Raw genomic sequence first — 22,902 nt, forward strand, 5'->3', positions numbered from 1 at the left:
ATTTTACAGATGAGGAATTTGAGGCAGAGTGTTTAATAACTTGTTCAAGGTCAAGTAGCTAGCAAGTAGCAGAACCAGGATTTTAACAGAGACACCTGACACCGTTGTAACTGAGATGCTCTTAAAAATCTCTCTTCAGAGAAGAGCATGCATTTGTGTTTGAGGCTCAAAACCTCTCACAAAACACTAAAATAATCATCAACCTCTCAGTAATACATTCCGTATCTCAGGAGACTTTTCATACTTCTAACTACTGACTCTCTAGTTATGACAAGAGGTAGCATAGCTCTAGGCAAATACTGACATCTAAGAGAGATAACACATTTATTAGAATGACAAATTTTTAAAATAGATTTTATTTATTTATTTGAGAGAGAGAGAGAAAGAGCATGAGAGGGAGGAGGGGCAAAGGGAGAAGCAGACTCCCACTGAGACAGGAGCCTGACACGGGGCTTGATCCAGGGATTCCGGGATCATGACCTGAGCCAAAGGTCCCGAGCCAAAGGCAGATGCTCAACGGACTGAGACACCAGGTGCCCCTAGAATAATAAATTAAATACAAAGTTGGTATGAGATAATTTCCCAAGAAATTAATTTAGTCCTTGAGAAGTTTTATTTTTATTATTATTATTTTTAAAAGATTTATTTATTTGAAGGGTGCCTGGGTGACTCAGTCAGTTGAGGTTGAGTGTCTGCCTTTGGCTCGGGTCATGATCCCAGCGTCCTGGGACTGATTCCTGCATCAGGCTCCCTGCTCAGTGGGGAACCTGCTTCTCTTTCTTGAGTGGTGGCTCAGTGGGTTAAGCCTCTGCCTTCAACTCAGATCATGATGTCAGGGTCCTGGGACTGAGCCCCCCATCAGGCTCTCTGCTCAGCAGGGAGCCTGCTTCTCCCTCTGCCTGCCACTCCCCGTTTGTGTATGCTTGCTCTCCCTCTCTCTCTCTGAAAAATAAATAAATAAAAATCCTTTAAAAAAAAAGGACTTTAATAATTAAATTGAATACAGGATAATCAGAACATTTTTTGTTCTTGTTTTGAACACAATACACAATTCATTTTATCTACTTAACTGTGAGTACTGAAGAATTTTCACTAACAGTGAACCAGTACTGAGAACCTACCATGATTTATATTTTGCCTGTGGCTGTAAATATTGCAGCTTATATCCTTCCTATGGTGGACACCGTGTGTTAAGCCTCAAGTGTGTGGTGCTGGGAATTTGTGTGGGTAAGTGACTGGGAAAAAGTGTTTAGGGAAAATTAACTACTCATGCAGTATGGTCTTCATTAGTGATTAATAATCACATAGTCTCAATACTACTGCATTATATAGAAACTACTATTTATAATAAGCACTCTTTAAAAACTTTGAAAAATATCTTTTTTTTTTAAGATTTTATTTATTTATTTGACAGAGAGAGAGAGAGCAAGAGAGGGGACACAAGCAGGGGTGAGTTGGAGAGGGAGAAGCAGGCTTCCCACTGAGCAGGGAGCCCGATGTGGGGCTTGATCCCAGGACAGTGGGATCATGATCTGAGCTGAAGGCAGATGCTTAATAACTGAGCCACACAGGTGCCCCTCTTTTTTTTTTTTTTTTTAAGATTTTATTTATTATTTGAGAGAAAGCATGCATGAGCACAAGTGGGGAGGAAGCAGAGGGTGATAGAAAAGCAGGGAGCGTGACAAAGGACTCAATTCTGAGACCTGGGATCATGACCTGAGCCAAAGGCAGAAGCTTAACCAATGAGTCACCCAGGATCCCCAATATTTTCTTAAAATATTTTATGTAGATAATTTGTTAAGGGTATAACATGAGAATCGATCAAAACATCAATTCAACTAGTCATGTGAATGCTTACTACATGCTTTATGCTGTGGAGAAAATCAAAAGAAATATAAAACATGATTTCTGAAATAAAATTTCATTCTTCTATCTCAAAAATGAGTTATTATTTCTCATACTTTCATACTAAAAAAAATTTCTGTCATGGCATTGGGTGAAAGGAGCCCAAACAATTATGAGGGTTGGTTTTTTTTAAATTATCTTTTGCTACGATCTTTTGCTTTGATCTGCTATGAAATGGGTTAGAGAAAGGATCTGTGTGATAGAAAGGTCAGAGAAAACTCACACAAAGTATTAACAGTAGATTAATGCCTTTTAGTAATGTGTTTATGCATGATCAAAGTGATTTTAGAAAAAGATGAATCAAGGAATTAGCTATTAGTTTGCTTCATGCAACGTTAACTTTGAAATATGTGAGGTCCTCTTCCTGCTTCTGTTTAACTTTTTTTTATAAGCTTGATGAATACACTGTCAAGAAAACACCTGTTTACCTGGGAAGTAAGTGCAAAGTTTGAATGTTTGGAAACCTAGAGCACTGACAACTTAATAAATTCTTATATTTCCCAAGAATGTAAAATGTATAAAGATGAAGCAGAGAAACTTCTAAAGAGAGCCATTTGTTCATTAGCTACCTTATAATTATTTTTTTGTTTTTGGTCTAAAAGGCTTTTTACATCAAGATTCCTTGTGGTCGTCTACGGCCATACCACCCTGAACGCGCCCGATCTCGTCTGATCTCGGAAGCTAAGCAGGGTCGGGCCTGGTTAGTACTTGGATGGAAGATTCCTTGTGGTCAATATTAGACATTGTATCAGTTTAAGGTGCCCAATTATCAAGGGATCACATTAGATGAAATAGCACTCCCTTCTCTAACATCTGAATAGACATTTTTCCAAAGAAGACATAGAGATGGTCAACAGGTATGTGAAAAGTGCTCAGTGTCACTCAACATCAGGAAAATGAAAATCAAAATTATAACGAAATAACACCTCACACCTGGTAGAATGGCTATTATCAAAAGGACAAAAAATAACAAATGTTGGATAGGATGTGGAGAAAAGGGAACACTTGTGCACTATTGCTGGGAATGTAAATTGATGTGGCCACTATGGAAAACAGTATGGAGGTTCCCCTGAAAATTAAAAATAGAACTACCATATGATCCAGCAATTTCATTTCTGGGTATTTATAAGAAGGTAACAAAATCACTATTGCAAAGAGATACCTGCACCCATCCATGTTCATTGCAATATTATTTACAATAGCCAAGATATGGGAACATCAGTATCCACCAATGGATGGATGGATGGATGAAAATATATGTATGGATGTATGTGTATATATATGATGGAATATTATTCAGCCATAAAAAAGAAGACAATTCTGCCATTTGTGATAGCATGGATGGACCTTAAGGGCATTATGCTACATGAAATAAGTCAGAAAGAGAAGGACAAATACTGTATGATTTCATTTATAGATGGAATCTTTAAAAAAAAAAAAAAAAGGCCGAACTCATGCATACAAAGAAGATTGTTGGTTGACAGAGGTGGGGGGGGGTCCCCATGGGTGAAGGTCATCTAAAGGTATAAACTTCTAATTATAAGATAAATAAGTCCTGGGGATGTAATGTAGAGTATGGTGATTATAGTTCACTGTATTGTACTGTAAATTTGAAAGTTAAGAGAGTAGATCTAAAAAATTTTCATCAAAAGGAAAAAATTTATAACTGTGTGGTGATGGATGTTAACTAAACTTATTTTCACTTTGCAATATATTCACAGATCACATCATTATGTTCTACACCTAAAACTAATACAATGTTATGTCAATAATACCGCAATAAAAATAAAATTAAGTAGTTTTATATAAAATAAAATCCAGGGGTGAGTTGAATATGTGATGGGAATTAAAGATGCACTTGTGAGGCGCCTGGGTGGCTCAGTGGGTTAAGCCGCTGCCTTCGGCTCAGGTCATGGTCTCAGAGTCCTGGGATCGAGCCCCGCATCGGGCTCTCTGCTCAGCAGGGAGCCTGCTTCCTCCTCTCTCTGCCTGCTTGTGATCTCTCTGTCAAATAAATAAATAAAATCTTAAAAAAAAAAAAAAGATGCACTTGTGATGAACACAGGGTGAAATATGGAAGTGTTCAATCACTATACTGTACACCTGAAACTAATATCACATTGTACATTAACTGGAATTAAAATAAAAACTTGAAAAAAAAGAAAAATGGGGGCAGCAGGAGGAAATTCAGTGTTTCTAAAGTCCAAATGAATATAAACTATCCCCCATACTCCCCTAGATAAAATAAAAATTTAAAAATACCAAAATAAGTTCTACATGTAATCATTTGGCACAACCTGTCAATATTAGTAAAGTGCAGGATTATGGGAAAGTGAAAGTATTCGATGGAAACAGGGTGCAGATTTGAATAAATGTCTCCAGGTATTCAAAAATATTTGTCTCTGTGGATTTCTTACTTGAAGATGTACTGTACTTCTCCAATTTCCTTTTTGCTACATTCCTTATTTTAAATACAAAATGCTTTCTCCCATATATCCATACATATTTTGTTTTGAAGCCAGTCTGACAATCATAATCATTGCATCTACAGAGGTATCATGGCCCACCAATGATAGAAGTTTTATGGAAATGTAATCTCTTCCTAGGATTCATCAGAAACTGTACAACGTCTCTGGCTTAGACCTCCTACAGTCAAAGGCATGGTATCATGTTTCCTTCTCTTACAGAAATTCTTTCAAAACATCCTTATATTCTGAACTATATGGCAAAAAGCAGCTGTTTAATAAACATTGACTAAACACATGACTGAACAGCCATAATTTTTCCTCTCAGCATCATAGTCTAATCCATGTTAGAGAATCAGAAGAACTTTGACCTTAATCATATGCTCAAGTAATTCCTTATATTTAGAGTAAAAACAAACAAGACCCGCTTGTTAAAAGTGAGGATTTTTTTTTTTTAAATGACATATTTGCTACTTCAAAAATTGTATAGCATCTGAGTATGCTGACCAAGACCAAAATAACTCCAAGGCACATGAAAATGTATTAAATATTATTGTACTTAAAGAAACTTTCCAGGACAACTTGCCTGTTCAAATTCCTCCATATCTACTTCTCCATCTCCATTCAAGTCAAACATCTTGAAGGCGATTTCAAAATTTCTCTGAGGAGCTGCAAGCAGAAAGGAAGGAAAGGATAGGAGGGAAGGAGAAGAAGGAGAGGGGGAGAAAGAAAAGTATTTAGAAGGCATTGACTAAAAATAAAAAATCATCTCTTTAAGAAAAACAGATGGTTAGACACAAAGTATTATCAAGTCACAGAATGCCACTCTATTTATCTAGATTAATATGTAGTGATACCCCTTAAAACCAAAAGAGAAACTTGACTATGGCCAGTAAAGACAGCACTTGTCTCTTGAGTTTTAACACTAATCTCCTAAATAGTTCTGCTTTGCTTTATTAGAAACCATCCTCTTAACTCTGTATTAATGTTGCTCTGTTACTTAAATATAGCTTTATTTATCTGGGCATGAAAGTCTGCTTGGAGTGAGACATACTGCTGCAAAGAGGCTAAAACTCTAAGTCTTTGTCTTGCCTTTTTAAAACCAGCTAGGTTTGGGGGCACCTGGATGGCGAAGTCAGTTGAGCATCCGGCTCTTGGTTTTGGCTCAGATTGTGATTTCTGGGTTGTGGGACTGGACTGCATCGGATTCCAGACTCGGTTGGGAGTCTGCTTCTCTCTCTCTCCCTCTGCCCTTTTCCCCACTCTCTTTCGCTCTTTCTCTCACACACACGCTACCTCTTTCTAAAATACATGAATATATCTTAAAAAAAAAAACAAAACGCAGATAGATTTCTACTTTGGTCTTTCTAGTCTCTCCATTTTTAAGTGCAATCAGGAGTTCAGCAGATGTCATTCAGCCATCAGGTTACTATCTAAAGGCAGAAAAGCATACTGGTAGCTACATAGCCTCCTACTTCAACCATGTCAGCTGGGTATGCAAATCACTGAACAAAGTATATGTAAATGCTAAACTAAAGCTGAGTTTAAAAATAAAGTGAAAAATGCAAAGCTTGAGAAGATGCATGTATATATTTTCTTTCCCTTAACTGAATGGTAAAAACTCTTCAAGATGTCTTAGAGTTCCTAGATCAAGCAGTATACTATAAATATAATTAATATACTTGTATATTAGAATAAAATGTAATGTCCCTTCTTCCTTACCATGCTAAATATTCTGGTAAAGAAAACAAAGTTATTTACTTCCTTCCTTTGGTACTTCAAATTTATATAACTGTGGAGAATAAACCAAAATAAAACATCCTATATATGCTAATACTATTGAATTAAATTTTCAGTTAACACAACTTTTTTTTTTTTTTAATTTATTTGTCAGAGAGAGAGAGGGAGAGAGAGTGAGCACAGGCAGACAGAATGGCAGGCAGAGGCAGAGGGAGAAGCAGGCTCCCCGCTGAGCAAGGAGCCCGATGTGGGACTCGATCCCAGGACACTGGGATCATGACCTGAGCCGAAGGCAGCTACTTAACCAACTGAGCCACCCAGGCGTCCCTTAACACAACTTTTATTAAAAAATTTAAAGATTGTATGTAGACAAAAAAAGTAAAAAAGGCTTAGCACATTATCCACAGTTACAGAGAATCCATAGTCCCATCTTGCTCATGAACTTGTCAGTAGTAATACCTTGTAGGGTCAAATTCTATTTTCAGCCAGCTAGCCAGCAGCTAGGCTGGTGAGCTCCTAGTTTTTAGTGGCCTGGGTGAATCATGTGCTTGTCAGCTTCCAGCTGCCTGCCTTACTTGATAATGGCTTCCAACAGGTTTGAACTTCTTTATGTTACAAGTATAATTGTTGTAAAGGATATAGCTGGGGGTATTAGATTTTTGTATACTTACTGTCACTTCTTTAATTTTTCCTACTGGTCTGGGTGCTTTTACTGAAGAGTTACTATGCCAAGCACTGAGCTTGATAATGTAAAGCTTGATAATTATCTGATTTTGTATGCTCAACCCTGAAAAGCCATACATGCTAGCTCAAAATTGCATAGCTAGTATGTGGCAGAAATGGTAAGTGAACCTAGATCAACGATGACTCCAAAGACAATAAACTTTTTCATTATGCTCCATGGCATCCAATAGTAAGACAGTAGTTCTGAACAATAACAAACACATACTCTATTCTGGTATGTTTTAACCTAGAAAGACAAAAAACAAAACACGACTCACTGATTACATCAGTCTCTGCAATAGCTGAATTCTAAGCTGTTTATTTCAAGGACATAGCTGCCATAATAGAAACATTGCATATGCCACATTCATACGTTAGAATTGGCTGCATTAACTGGAAACCCACAGGCAATATTAGATTCTCAGGTTTGTCACCTGTTTTTAAGGATTCTGAATACGAATTGCTTTAGGCAGGTATGTATTCTCCTCTTCTTCCCTATTGTCTTACACGTGGACCACTTCATTCAAACACATTACTTGCCTATTCCTTGTAGATACCTGAGATTGTAACAACTGCAGAAAATATGAAGCTGCTGGAAGTTTTCAGCGGGGGAGTAGCACCATCAAACAGGCATTATAAATGATTTCTCTGGCTAAAGCGTGAATTGAAGGATGAGCTGGAAAAGAAGAACCAGCTTCAGAAAGATCATGCAAGCTCTCGTAAAGGTTGAAAATGTGAACTGAGGTGATAGCAGCGGTAACTGAGAGGAAGAAACACATTTGGAATAAGGAGGTGGAATTAAGCAACTTAATGATTAATTAGCTGTGAAGCGTTGAGAGTAAAAAAGGCTGACAGCATGACTGCCTTAGGCTACTTGGTAGCTTGCATGTCATTAACCAAGAGTTAAAACAGATGCAAAAGGTTTGAGAAATAAAAGGAATTCAGAGCCGACCCGCTGAATTAAGGGGTCCACAGCCTGTGTTCAGATGAAAACGCTGAGAGAGTGGGAAACAAGGGTCTATAGGTTCGACAAGAGGGTGGGTTTGGCAGTTGCGGGCACAAAGAGCCTGAAGTGGGGGTGCCCACAGAGAAGTGAGGGTTGAGGAGAAGGCGGAGGAAAGGATAGAATGCAGCTGGATGCCAATATTTAAGGTAAAAGGAAGGAGAAAGGAAGCAGTGACGGAGGACATGGCATCAGGAGGAATATAGACCTAGTGAACAGAAATAGGGAAAAACTTGGCAAAAGCCAGTAACTATGTTGAATTAGAGCTCAAGAATTAAAGCAGCATTCCCATTCCCTAGCTCTACTGATTACAGAGGGTGCGCAGAGTGCTTAAAATTTTAGCTTTATCATCATCTTTCATTCTTATTGTCCTGTGAGTTTTGTGAAGGCACAGTCATCATTTAAATGACAGAATGAGTTATTTCAGCAAATCATAGTTTATATGGCTTCCTACAACTAAGGTTAACTTCATTTTACCAAACAAAGCACATCCTGTACTTTCTTGAGCTTTCTATATCTCTTGATCCTGGCTTACTTTTGAACACAGGATTTGCTTTATACGGAGCTCTGCAGAGTGTTCATTGAAGTATGTGCACGGACACTACTCCAGAGGCTGAGCTTAGAGAGCGCCGGCCACGAAAAGGCAAGTCAGGGCAGTGGCCTTGCGCACTCTCAGTTAGGCCTTAACCAGTCTATCAGGAAAGATCCTTATAGGAGTAGTTCTTTCAGCCTATTCAGTCTTCATCTGCTGATCATGTTCTCTTGTACTTCCCTGTCTCCCTTTAAACGTAGGCTTCAGGATATAAAATATATTCACTTTTTTCTTCAAAGATTTATTTATTTATTTGAGAGAGAGGGAGAGAGCAGGGGGAAGGGCAAAGGGAGAGAATCCTGAAGCAGACTCCCCGCTGAGCATGGAGCCCGATGTGGGGCTCCATCCCAGGAACCCTGAGATCATGACCTGAGCCAAAATCAAGAGTTGGGTGCTCAACCAACTGAGCCACCCAGGTGTCCTCAGTGTAATTTTTAAATCTAGCTGTTCTGGAAAGCTTTAAGGTGTCCAGGGTTTCTGCTAACTCACAACGTATTTCCACAGAAAGGAACTGAGAGAGGAATTCTTTTGAATCCCAGGCTACTTACACAGTGAACAGTGAAGTTTTCCCCAACTGTGTTAACGACATAATCTACCTCCCGTACAATGATTTCCAAAATGATAGCATATGTTGGAACTGATTAAAACAGCAAGATTCTATACAAAATTCATTACTGTACAACTTTAACTCAAAATTCCATGACCATCTTTGCTACTAGGAAATGGAGATGCATTAGGTCTGTTCTAGCCTAGAATCTGTATTTATATTATTCAATGATTAACAGTAGTGATAACAATAATGACTCTAGATTGTTCCTGGAAGCACAGGAGATTTTTCTGCTCCCTTTCAGTAATAAGAAAAAAAGCAGCATCTTTGTCTATGTGTAGTAGGTCAAATAATCACAGCAACAACACTAACTGTCTCAAGACTCTCATGACTGTTTTCACTGTTTTTTTAATAGAAAAGGCACAAGACCAGGGCTCTAATTCTGGCTCTTCCAACAACATGAGTCATTATGCCTTGAAATTTTTTTTGGTAATACTGACAGAATAAACAAAAACATGAATAGCTTAGATTTTTATTTCCTGTCAGTTTGATTCTCCTACCACAGATTTCCTACCTGCACTATTCTTGTTTTAAAATGATGCTATAGGATAAATGAGGTAATTAATATGCAGTATCAGAGAACTCTGAATTAGGAAAAAACCCTTTAGATTATGAACAACCTCTATTTAATGACGAAGTTGCCTACTGAATTTGTAAGGATAATCACATAGCCTCTGATTATTTCTGAGAGAGAGAGGTCACCCACTTCTGAAGTCTAATAAGCACTGCTGGCTGTATTGAGTTTTTCTTCTCATACAGAATACAAATCTAATTTTGTGTAGCTCCTGCAAGCTATCCTAGCTTAACTTTCTACAGAGATAAAAACATAAATCTGCTTCCTCATCTCTATGATGGTCTTCTGAATACATAAAAACATATTATTTATCTCTATTAGGGTTTCTCAGAACTTTCTTACAAATTCAGCACTCAACAGCCCTCCCCTGGGATACTTCAGATGGCCAATGTCTCCCATGAATGCAGAATATCCTAAATGTAATTTAGGATTAATTCTGGAATTCCTTAATTCTGGAATGACATTATCCTTTCTAGAAACAACAGGATTGCTTCTTTGCTGATTAACGTACTAGCATTCCTTTTCTATGAAGGCTTAGTGTCTTGCTTTCTATCTGTCTTGCTTTTTTTGGGGGGGGACACCTATAAGATTGGATTTCAAAACATACCCCTCCCTGAATTCTTCTACGTATGATGGTTATATGCAGTCTGAAAGAAATCTTTCTGCCTTTTATACAGAGGAGAGAAGGAAAGTTCTCATAGCACAATATGTTGTAGCTGTGCGTTTCCTTGGGATGATTTAGCTTCAGAAGAAGAGTGCTATATAAAATGAAAACATCCTAAGAATTATTTTAAACACACTTAAGCAGCAGCAGATTGATTTTCTTTTCATCAATAAGTTGCCTTGTAAGTCTAATTTCATTTCTCTTAGTATTTTACAGGAAGTAAATATGATAATGTTAGCTTTTTCAGCATTTTCTAATAGTTTCATGACAAGTGTCATGTTAACACTATAGCTAATAAAAAAGGCTGCAAATATTTGAAAAATATAAAAGACTTAAAGAATGACGAAAGATATGTACAAAGTCAAGAAAAACTTTTTTTATAAAGTTATGTAATTTACATTTAACTTTTATATACAGTTAACTGGCATATTATGTGAAGCAGGGTATAATGAGAGTACCAGTGGCTCAAAACTTCAACTATTATACTTTCTGCCTCACTCAGAAGTCCCATTGTCAAGCTTTCCTTTATCTTTGTCTTGTAGAATTATCTACTGACCAAAATATCCATTATTAATCTTGCCATCTGAAGTTAACAGGGATGATGAGAATAACTATGGCATTCTGCTCTGAAACTAGGCAAACAGTTGTTCTTGAAATACAAAATATGGAATGGTAAATTTAAGAAATCCACATGGAGTATAACTGGTTCATAACCAGTTACCATGAAATAACATGGACACTGTGTTATGAAATAAAGTTAAAATCAAGGGTTTTTTTTCCCTGTGGATTGTGCTAGAATTATAATTTTAAAAACTGTAATGACTTTATTATAAATTTTAGTTCCTTATAATTTTGTGATTTAATATGCTCAAGCAAGGGTAATTCAATTAGACTGTTTCTTGACTTAAAAAAAAAAAGATTATTTATTTATTTGAAAGAGTGAGAGAGGGCTGGTGGCAGGGGAGTGAGTGGGAGGGGGAGAGAGACTCTCAAGTAGACTCTCTGCTGAGCACAGAGTAAGATTGCAGGGCTCAATCTCACCACCCTGAGCTCTTGATCTTAGCCAAAACCAAGAGGTAGATGCTTAACTGACTGAGCCACACAGATGCCCCTCCTGAATGTTTTTTTGTGGCTATTCAGCTGTATGCTTCAATTAAACAGGAACCAAACTATATAATACAAAATAGTGAACATTCTGCCACTTAAAACACCATATCACACCATATGCAATTCAAAATGATAAGCAATTTTCATTGCTAACTTCTGGAATACTATATATATGGAAAATGTCCTTAGTGGACAAAAGCAGACAATAATGCAATCTGAAATAGCCAAGTTCATGGTACATCAACCCTGTTCTTCTCTTTAGCCTTGTTGTTTTAAACACAGAATAGAAAAATAGTTCCTCTGGTGAAATGACAAATGCCAAGGATAAAGAAAACAGAAATCCTCAGCCATCCAGGAGGAAAAAAAATTAGTTGTCATAAAAAAAGAAGAATTGGGTTGTATCACAACTGTCTGCAACACCTGAACACTACACAGCAAGTTCTATAAAGTCTTGAGGGAAAACAGCTGTCATCTAAGAGTTACATACACATGAAGTCATCATTTATCTACATTAGTGACAGAAGATATTCTCAGACATGCAAGGGTTTGAAACTGTATAATCCACAGACCTTAATAAGATTACACAAAAAAGAAAAAAAAAAGAAAAAAAGGGTCGGTAAACTATGCCCTCCTGGTGAGCCACTGGTTTATGTACTGCCTATGGCTGCTCTGGAGCTCAAAGCAACAGAGACCTCAGTAGTTAAGTAGTAGTAGTTGTCAAGGCCAGCAAGCCTAAAATATTTATCAAGCCCTTTAAGAAAAAGTTTGCAATCCCCGGTTCAGGAAATTCTTTAGCCAACAACCAAAATCAATCAAAGAAAGACAGAGAAGAGGAAATCAATTAAGAAGTGAGCAATAAATTGAGTAATAAAATCAGTATAACAGAGTTAAGTTTAAATAATGGTTATTAATACAATAATAATCATGGCAACTGGCATGACATTTATTAAATGTCATTTATTATGTATAAGCACTTTATATGAATTATTTAATCCTCCCAACGGCTCTGTGACATTGTACTATTATACCCATCCCTTGTTAAAGAAGAGTAAACTAAGGTACAGTGTGTCCAGGGTCAGAGAGCCAGAGTTCAAATCCAGGCAGGCCACTAGTACATATACACACTTGGCTATTCTCCCAAAATGTAAAATATATAATAATGAAGTATAAGAAATATCCCTGAAAGAGAAAATATGTACTGTAAAGTCATTTAAAGAAATAACATGGGGGTGCCTGGGTGGCTCAGTTGTTAAGCGTCTGCCTTTGGCTCAGGTCATGGTCCCAGGGCCTTGGGATCGAGCTCTGCATTGGGGCTCCCTACTCAGAGGGAAGCCTGCTTCTCCCTCTCCCACTCTCCCTGTTTGTGTTCCCTCTCTTGCTGTGTCTCTGTCAAATAAATAAATAAAGAAAGAACATGGAATAAAAAAATGCCAGATTATTAAAATTGTAAAAACTGAGTAGAGAGAAGAAAGTGAAAGGAAGCTAAAATTTCCAACTCCTAAAACATCAAAAGAAATGGATGACTTCATCCTGGATAAAAGTCATGTTGCCCCCACACTCCCAGAGATACACACACACTCATAATTTAATTCAAATGCTACCTGTATTGTAAGCCTTGACAACGTTCTTTTTTGTAATGCAAGTGCATTAAGCTTTGGTGGCCAAGGCATGCACTTCAAAGAGAGCTATCTCAAACAGACATATTGCCAGCTACAGGACCACAGAGAGCTGGGCCACCTCCTTGCACTGAGGCTCCTTTGTTCTAGAGATGGTGGGTGATTTTGATCACGAACCATTTGGGTCACTTATCTTTTCCCCACACTTTAAATTCTGGCCCTTATGTTTTATTTATTTTCAATTAAAAATTTTTTAGAACATTTACGAGAGAGAGAGAGGGGGGAGAGAGAGAGAGCGAGAGCAGAGGGAGCTGGAGGGGCTGAGGGAGAAGCAGGTTCCCCACTGAACAGGGAACCCATCATGGGGCTCAATCCCAGGACCCTGAGATCATGATTCTAAACCCAAGCCAGAAGCTTAACCCACTGAGTCACCCAGGCGCCCACTGGCTCTTCTGTTTTAAATTTACCAATGAATGGTAAGCCTGTGAAACCCTAGGCCCCCACCCTCAAGTCCAATAAAAGCAGAGCCCCAGGCCAGTGTACCCTTGGGCAATCTCTACATGTGACAGCACTCACTGTGTAGGCCTAGGTGTGCTGTGTAATTTCCAGGTCTTTTAAATAATAAACCTTTATTTTTTCAAAGTTTCCTGATGGTTGTTACTGAAGGGCATATTGCAATTATAATAACCACAGGTCGGTCCAGTCATAACATTGTTTCTGGAAAGGGGAGATGTCTGTGGGAAGCTCACCAGGCTGATGACTCCCCCCAGGGCATTTCTAGGTGTCTGAGTTACTTTCTATAAGGCAGAAGCTAAAGCCCGGGCAAAGCAACTGGCACAGGCAGCAGAAATGCATGGTTGTCTGCGCAGTTAACTGAGGAGAATGCCCTTTCCCAGCAACTTGCTTATTAAACTACCTAACTCAGGAGGTAACACCATCAGAGAAATGAGCACTGCTTGCTTGCTGAGGTGGGGGCGGGGTCTGTCAGGCTGCCCCATGCACTCTTCCTTTTGCTTCTGTTCTGTGTAGCCTGGGGTAGCCAACCCAAAATGCAGGGCTGCTATAATAATTCTAACTATCTCCCTAGAGCAGCATGATCAAAGTCATCTGGTCTAACAAGACTATTAGACTACTAATTACATGACCTTAATTAACTATCAATGTGTATCAGGGTATTCCATGCCTCAAGGCCATGGCGAGTTAAGGAGAGCTGACTGGATCACAGGCTTTGTCACTGCCCCAGGAGAGGCTCTAGGCTAAAGGCACAAGGCAAAGATTGCCATAGATCTCCACCTTTGACCAGGGAGCCCGTGGGCCATACCTCGACTATATGTTCTTCCTCAGAAGAGTGAAATAGCCTTGCAAATGGAAACCAGTGGCACAACCAGAGGAAGAATACAACAGAGGAAAAACAAAACAGGCCTATGGTCTTTGTCTGTGCATTACTACTTCACTTACTACTGCTGCTCTTCATTCATTGACCCAGTGGGATATGATGAGTCCAATTCCTGGTGTGAGGTTGCTAAAAAAAATTAACGGATAAATATAAATGTTCCAAACATCTGGTGCCAGCCAGTGTCTCCTAAGAACCCTGAGAAGGTACATCAGCTCTTTGATAAATGCAAAACCCCACGGATGCTTTCCAGATGTCATTAATTTCATGTATACCAACATGCCAAGACTCTAGTATCACACTCCAGAGGCCTCGGGACTTTTCCCAAAGACCCTCTACATATCACATGAGTGGAGGCAGACCTCAGTTGTGGAGAGGTCTCTTGGGACACCCTGATAAAAGAAGCAGCCACCTATGAAGAGGGCTCATAGTGATGTCATCCAAAATTTTCTGATAAAAACACATAAGATTGGGGCACCTGGGTGTCTCAGGGGTAAAACGTCTGCCTTCAGCTGGGGTCATGATCCCAGGGTCCTGGGATCAAGCCCCGGATCAGGCTCCCTGCTCAGCAGGAAGCCCGCTTCTCCCTCTCCCACTCCGCCTGCTTGTGTTCACTCTCTGTCAAATAAATAAAATCTTTAAAAACAAAACAAAACAAAACAAAACAAAACACATAAGATTAAGGTAACAGGAAAAAAAATTAAGAAGTAGAAACTGAGATAAAAAAACTACTATACCTTAATAAGTCAAGCAGAGAGAGTCAATTATCATATGGTTTCACTTATTTGTGGAGCATAAGAAATAACGAGAAGGACATGGGGAGATGGAGAAGAGAAGGGAGTTGAGGGAAACTGGAGGGGGAGATGAACCATGAGAGACTATGGACTCTGAAAAACAATCTGAGGGTTTTGAAGGAGCGGGGGGGTGGGAGGTTGGGTGAGCCTGGTGGATATTATGGAGGGCACGTATTGCAGGAGCACTGGGTGTGGTGCATAAACAATGAATTCTGTTACACTGAAAAGAAATTAAACAAACTATACCTTAACTGAAATTCAAACCATTAATATTTTATGTAGCAGGAAACAAAGAAGGGAACTAATTGGCTATTGCAGGTTTTCTTATTTGTTTTCTTGATTGTTAGTCACAACTGCCAAAATGTGTCAACTGGACAGTATCTCTAATGACCCTAAAATCCGTTACTTTCTTGAAGATCTATCTGGGCTATATGCCTGTTTCCTCCAAGATGCTACAGATCCTGAGACCCATCAGTTTTTCCCTGAACAGGGCAGAGGTGAGAAACACACCTCAGGAGGCATCCCTGCCACCAGTGGAATAGCTGACTGGGTTACTGAGGCCTCTAGTGGGAAGGAGGAAGGAAAGGGGAAGGATAAGTCCCCTAGCTACTGATACTCATACCAGGGCCCTCCCTCTCCTCACCTATTTACTGCCTGGATCTCCGTGCCCATCCTTCCATCATGGCGATCATGGCTAAGGCTAAGGCTCACAGTGAATAGAAAACATTGAGATAAAGCCCATGTCCTGCTGTGCAAAATTGGCCTGGTCCAATGGGTTTATCATTTCCATGACCACAGTGACCCAAATGACCCCCCTCCTACATTTCCAACCCTTAGAGAGGCCCTATTTGACCCCGAGTCCAGAGAATTATTTTCAGTGCACTCCCTCCAATCACAGGGTGATGCTACTACATTTTACTTGGGACTGCCAAAACCATCCAAAAGACACTAACATTCCTAAGAGTTTCTTTCTAGGTCCCTTGAAGAGTAAATCTTACCACATTGTCGAAATGTAAATACCTCAGGGGGTAACCAAAATACTGCTAAAAGAAAGAAAAAAGGAGAAAGAGGCCTTCTAAAATACAAACTGCCATATAAAAGCTCCATGAAAACTGTAATGCCTAGAACAAAAGTTTAAAAGAAGAGCAAGAAAGCCTAGAAACATGAGGTGAAAGAAGACCAAATAAAATCACAACAAAGTTAAATGAATGAAATTCCTCTACTAAAAGACAAATGCTCTCAGATTGGAGCAAAACATGTTATTTATAAGAGATATATCAAAAAATTATAAAGATAAAAAGACTGTTGAAAGTGGAATATTGAAGTCCCCTAATATTAATGTATTGTCACTCCTTCAGATCTGTTAGTATTTGCTTAATATACTTAATTGTTCCAATGCTGGATGCATGTATATTTAAAATTGTTATTGATGAATTAATCCCTTTATTATTATATGATGACTTTATCTCGGTTGTTTTTGACTTAAAGTTTACTTTGTCTGATACAAGTATAGCTATTCCTGCTCCTTTCTGGGTTTCCATTTGTGTAGAATCTTCCTGCATACCAGTACTTTGAACCTATGTGTTCCTTTAGCTAAAGGGAGTCTGCTGCAGGGAGTATATAGTTGGGTCTTGTTTTCTATGAATTCAGCAATTCTCTGCGCTTTGTTTGAAGAATTTAATCCACTTTATTTAAAGTAATTATTGATTGGTAAGGACTTAGAGTTGCTATCTTACAGTTTTCTAGATTTTCTGTAGTTCCTTTGATCTTTTTTTTTTTTTCCTTGCTGTCTTCCTTGGTGAATTTATGACTTTCTATAGTGGGTATGATGAGGGAACAGAAGGCAAGCTGAAGACAAAGCAGAAGATAACACACCCGCAACCCCCCATCCCCGGGACCCCGCCCATGGGCTATATGTGACATCCCTCAGTCACTCTTGGCTGCCCTAAAGCTAAGGAAAGGAAAAACAAATAGTTAAACTTATAAAGATTACAATCCTACAAGACAGAGGAGTCTCCCTCAGTTTATAAATATCTTAGCAATCTATAAGAATACAGCATTTCTATCAATAACTTGCTTCCAGAAGGTAAAGTAAATACAATTAAATGTCCTTATAACCTGCAGCCCACAGACAGATACTTGAAGTACGCAGAGTGTAACTTTCTTTCAGGAAGTTCCCAACTATCTTATGTTAATGCCTTACTTGAGGGATAAACAACCTTAACTTGACAATGGCAAGGCCTCTGGTATCCTGTGAGTCAAAGCTTTAACATATATAACATATATCAAAGTTCTTTCTCAAAACCTTACCTCTCCCAACCCCATAGAATATAATCAGCCACCCCTCAAAACCCTGCAGCAGCAGCTCTTTCTGCCCACAGGTCTTGCCCCTGTGCTCTAACAAACCACCACTTTGCACCAAAGATGCCTCAAGAATTCTGTCTTGGTCATCGGCTCTGGACCTCAACCCACCAATCTCAAACTCCATCACATACACTTTACTTTCCTTCTCTTTATCTTGGGGGGCTCTACTGTAGCTTTTGATTTTGTGGTTACTATGAGGCATATTTGAAACATCTTCTTAGAGGTGGAGTTCCCTCTTGGTGCTGAGCAATGCTGATTTGAGGGATGGGATGGCACAGGCAAATGTAACTGTTTTTCCTTCCTTTTTGTGTGGTTATTCACAAATTATTTGTTCCACTGTGTTGAAGTTTCTTTTCTTTTTTAAGATTTATTTATCTTAGGAGCACCTAGATGGCTCAGTCAGTTAAGCATCTGCCTCCGGGTCAGGTCATGATCCCGGGATCTTGGGATGGAGCCCCAAGCTGGGCTCCCTGCTCAGCGGGGAGTCGGCTTCTTCCTTTCCCTCTGCCTCTCCTCGAGCTCCTTCTCTCTCTCTCTTGCTTACTCTCTCTCAAATAAAATCCTTAAGAAAAAAAAAAAAGATTTATTTGAGAGAGAGAGAGAGCATGCGTGAGTGGGAGGTCCAGAGGGAGAGGGACAGAGAGAGAGAATCTGAAGCAGATTACACCCTCCGCACAGAGCCCAAGGTGGGGCTTGATTTCACCACCCTGAGATCAAAGCCTGAACCAAAACCAAGAGTGGTATGCTTAACCGACTGTATCATCCAGGCACCCCTGTTGAAGTTTTTCAAGTAGACTTCAGAGCTCTCCTAGGGCTGCTTCTGTTTGTGGACAGCCATCTAATTGTTGATCTTTATTGGGAGGGATGGAGGCCGGGTTCTCCTGCTTCCTTGTCTCTGTGACATCACTAAGTGGGACCATCACTCTGGTGGTTCCATTTCTGGAACTCCATTTTCTTCAGAGAAGTTTCTAGGATTTAAAATTAAGGTCATATTCCTATTTTCATGGATCTTATTATTCTACTACTATACCCACTGTATGAACCCAATCATTTAGAAAATCTTATGGACCTACTAACGTCCTCTTGAAAATATTTCTAGATTATGGGAATTTATAGTCATTTATGATTTAGAATGAATTCATTTAATCTGAGGATTTAATTTTTTTTAAATTTATTTGCTTTCCCAGTAATCTCTATACCCAATGTGGGGCTTGAACCCATGACCCAATATCAAGAGTAACATGCTCCTCTGACTGAGCCAGTCAGGCACCCCAGATTTAATTTTTTTTAAACCTAAATTCATTGTGAGAAAGGTAAATTTGTCTTTTGGAATGCAGGATGAGGAGAGGCAAATATAGATATCCCTCTGGTGGCTTAGTACAAAGCTGGCTTAGTAGATATGAATTAGCTCAATTAAAGAAGATGCTGATACCACCCATGGAGTGGAAGCTCCTTCTTTCTAACAAGATCACTTTGTCAAACAGGATGCTCTTGTTATTATATAGCTTCTTGGATGTTCTCTGCCTCCCATCTCTGTAATTACAGAGAGTTATGGGGGCAATATCTTTTTCCTAGAGTCCTTTCTATGATGTGTTCCAGCTGTGTCTGAAATAACTAAGCATACCTTCTTCTGCTAAATGATAAAAAGATAGGGACTGGGTAATTTTGCTGCCTTTCTCCCCATGAACTGCTCCATTATTTTATTTTAAAGATTTTATTTATTTGAGACAGAGAGAAGGAGAAAGAGAGCATAGGGTGGGGGCATGGTGGGAGAGAGCAGAAGTAGGTTCCCTGTTGAGCAGGGAACCCCCAACATGGGGCTCGATACCAGGACCCTAAGATCAGACCTGAGCTGAAGGCTGACGCTTAACCGACTGAGCCACCCAGGTGCCCCTGCTTCACGATTTTAGATTACATTTAGACTACATAGTACCAGTAGTATGTGTGTTTGTGTTCCTTTTGTACAACAAAGGGGGAAAGTAACTTTTTGGATGAAGAATTTCCTAGAAAGCAAAGAATTTAGTCTCCTTTGACACTGAAGACCAGCCTTTTTTTCTTTTTAAAAAATTTTAAAAGGTTTTATTTATTTGTCAAAGAGAGAGAGAGAGAGAGAGAAAATGCATGGGCAGGCAGAGGGGCAGGCAGAGGTGGAGACAGAAGCAGGCTCCCTGCTGAGCAAGGAGCCCAGTGTGGGACTCGATCCCAGGACCCTGGGATCATGACCTGAGCCAAAGGCAGTGGTTTAACTGACTGAGCCACCCAGGCATCCCAAGACCAGCCTTTTGACACTGAAGACAAACCTCATTTGTCCTGGTACAGATATAAGGGCTTCCTTCCATCTGTGGAAAGAACCTACGCAAGAAGGAAGCCCTATGTGTCTAATTAATAATGTTCCACTACTGAAAAGCCTAGAAAGCCATGCACAAAACAGATTTCTGAGCAGGGTTACTACTACAAAAGGCTGGGGAAAGATTTCCTGATGAATTCTGCAGAAAACAAGAAGACAGATGACCCCCATCTGTGAGAAAAAAATGGTGCTAAGATAAAACAATGCTCTCCTTTGAATATTTTTACCTCTGGGTGCTGAAACAAGTTGAATTAACAAAATCATTCTGGCCTCTGTACTAAGAATGGACTGTAGAGAAGCAAGAGTGAAAAAAGAATAACCAATTCAGGAGGTACTAACATAATCCAAGAGACATGAGAGGACAGTGAAAAATAGTGGGATTCTGGACTATTTCAAGGTAGAGCTGACAGGATTTGCCACAAATCAGAAACACAATATTCAGACTATTTTTTAAATACACACACACACACACACACACACTTTTCTCTTTTCCCAAAATAGATTCATGCAATATGTATATTTTGACTTATCAACACCTTATGAATGTTTTTCCATGCTAATAAATCTCTGTTACATACATAATATTAAGTGCTGTACTGAAAATTACTGCACAAATTTATAGTAATTTGTTCAGCCATCTGATATTTGAGTTCTTTCCAATATATTTTTTGACCATCAACATCATTATACATGTGATCATCTTATTAGCCTAAACTTGTACAAATGAGATTGCTAAGCTAAAGCTTAGCACTTTTATTTATTTATTATATATTATTTATTTATTTATTAGTCCTTTTGAAAGTGTTTGAAAAACACTGTCAAGATGGTTATGGACATTGGGGAGGGTGTGCGCTATGGTGAGTGCTGTGAAATGTGTAAACCTGGTGATTCACAGACCTGCGCCCCTGGGGATAAAAACACATTATATGTTTACAAAAAAAATTAAAAAACAAAAAAAAAGATTCTAAAAAGGTATGTCAATAATTCATGCTTTCACCAATACTACATATTGTCAATTAAATTTAAGTATCATTCCAGCAGTTAATTCTGATGCACAAATGGTTTTGGGTATAGTATGAACTTGGTAGTCAAGTGAGAAGAGGAACAACTGCCCCTTTAAAAGAGGTAATCAACCCTCATCTTTACCCCAGTTTCTCAGAGGTCTAAAGGACTTCACCTTTGAGAGTGTCTCAGGTTAGAAAAAATTTGATTCACCTCATGCAGTTTTGAGGACTAAGCCCAAGTCTAAGCTAGTTTAACTGTAGGGCAGATGGGGGATAAAGCTGCCCAGGATGCAAGGGACAGCCATGGTGCCTACTCTTTGTATAGCTCCCAGACAAACCCACAGTATCTCTGATTTCCTGGTCTAGAGTCAGTCACAGGATAGCCAGGACATTATGACTACAGGGTGTAGGGGGCAGGAGTTAGGCTGCTTTTCCTAGCAACACTTACTGAAAGGATCTGATTAGAAGATCCATGTTTTTACTCTAATAAAAAAATTTTTTTTTCAAACATAGTGCTCGATCTCATGACACCGAGATCAAGACCTGAGCTGAGATCACGAGTCGGACACTTAACTGACTAGGCCACCCAGGTGCCCAGTAAATTCTGACCATGATGAAAAAACATTTAGAAATGTAATGTATATTGGAACAGACTTAAAATTCACATTTACTTAGTCTTGCTTTTATTTGGAAATCCTAAAAATGAAAGAAACTACATGAGCTTTACCATCATGACATATAGACTCTGCAATGGCTATAAAGAGAACTCTTTATTCTTTATTGCCTCTCAGTGTAATTTAGTTATTTAATGTCAGTTGGCAAGGTTTTTGTTTTTTTTTTTTTAAAGAATATGAAACACTACATGTCAAGTACCTGGATTTGAAAAATTCATAAGGTTGTGAAAACTATCTGAATTCCTTCAGCAAGGCTTCACCTGTATAGACTTATTCCTTCTAATTATTCCATTTACATTTTTCTAGAAAATACTTTTCAGCCCTGATTCTCAAAAAAAGATTTATGACTTCCTATCTGAAGAGAAGAAATAGCTATGTTTCCAGTTCATAGTATATTAACCTGTCTTCGAGCTGCATCTCAGCCTCAGTTACTGGATGACCTTCTGAGAGCTGCCAGAAAGAGTCTTTCATTTAAATTGCTCTTCCTTACACTGTTGCTTGACAGCTGTGTTACAGGAGAGTATTCAATGCCAGAGATGTCAAAAAGCTTGGATTCTCCAAGCGTTCCTGGGACCAAGAATCTGAAAGGCATGCCAGTGCTTTACTCTTGATTAAGGTCATGCTCTACTTTAGGAATATATTTTCTTCAAATGCATGTTACTATTTTTATGCCCAAATTACATATGCTATGAGACAGATTCCCAATCCTGTCTTGAAAGATCTTACAGAATAAACAACTACAGGGGTGCCTGGCTGGCTCAGTCAGTAAAGCATGAGACTCCTAATCCTGGGGTTGTAAATTCAAGTCCCACGATGGGTGTAGAGATTACTTACAAATAAAATCTTTTTATTATTTAAAAAAAATTTTTTAAAAAAGATTTTTATTCATTTATTGGACAGAGAGAGAGAGTACAAGTAGGCAGAGAGGCAGGCAGAGAGAGAGAGGGGGAAGCAGTCTCCCTGCTAAGCAGAGAGCCTGATGTGAGACTTGATCCCAGGACCCCGAGATCATGACCTGAGCTGAAGGCAGAGGCTTAACCCACTGAGCCACCCAGGTGCCCAAAAATAAAATCTTTAAAAAAATTATCTTGCTTGACTTTTATTTCATTCTATGTGGTTTTTGTCCACTCCATATGCTCAATTATAGCCACAGTGACAGCTTATGCCAAGATACAACTTACTGTATAGATGCTTAGGATTAACTGCTTTAATAAAGAAACTGGATGTTTGATACTTAATTCATGCTAATTTGAAGGACCCTCTTTACATGTGACTTGGTTTGGCATTCACCCAAAAGTTACTTGTTTTTTCAGTTTAGTGTCCAAATAGA

General features: G+C 38.9%; 1 protein-coding gene across 2 annotated transcripts in view; it reads right to left on the minus strand.

Annotated features, from left to right (window-relative positions):
- LOC111144955 (mitochondrial calcium uptake 1) overlaps positions 1-22,902 on the minus strand; it is a 245,703-nt gene that overhangs the window by 74,844 nt on the left and 147,957 nt on the right. For both annotated transcript variants that reach the window (XM_022499577.1, XM_022499576.1), the window contains one exon: positions 4,957-5,039. In XM_022499577.1, the coding sequence (XP_022355285.1) occupies positions 4,957-5,039 (83 nt within the window). The remainder of the gene's footprint in view (positions 1-4,956; positions 5,040-22,902) is intronic.

The sequence above is a fragment of the Enhydra lutris genome, unplaced genomic scaffold, assembly GCF_002288905.1.
Source record: "Enhydra lutris kenyoni isolate GAN:26980312 unplaced genomic scaffold, ASM228890v2 scaffoldscaffold12, whole genome shotgun sequence".
Lineage (NCBI taxonomy): Eukaryota > Metazoa > Chordata > Mammalia > Carnivora > Mustelidae > Enhydra > Enhydra lutris.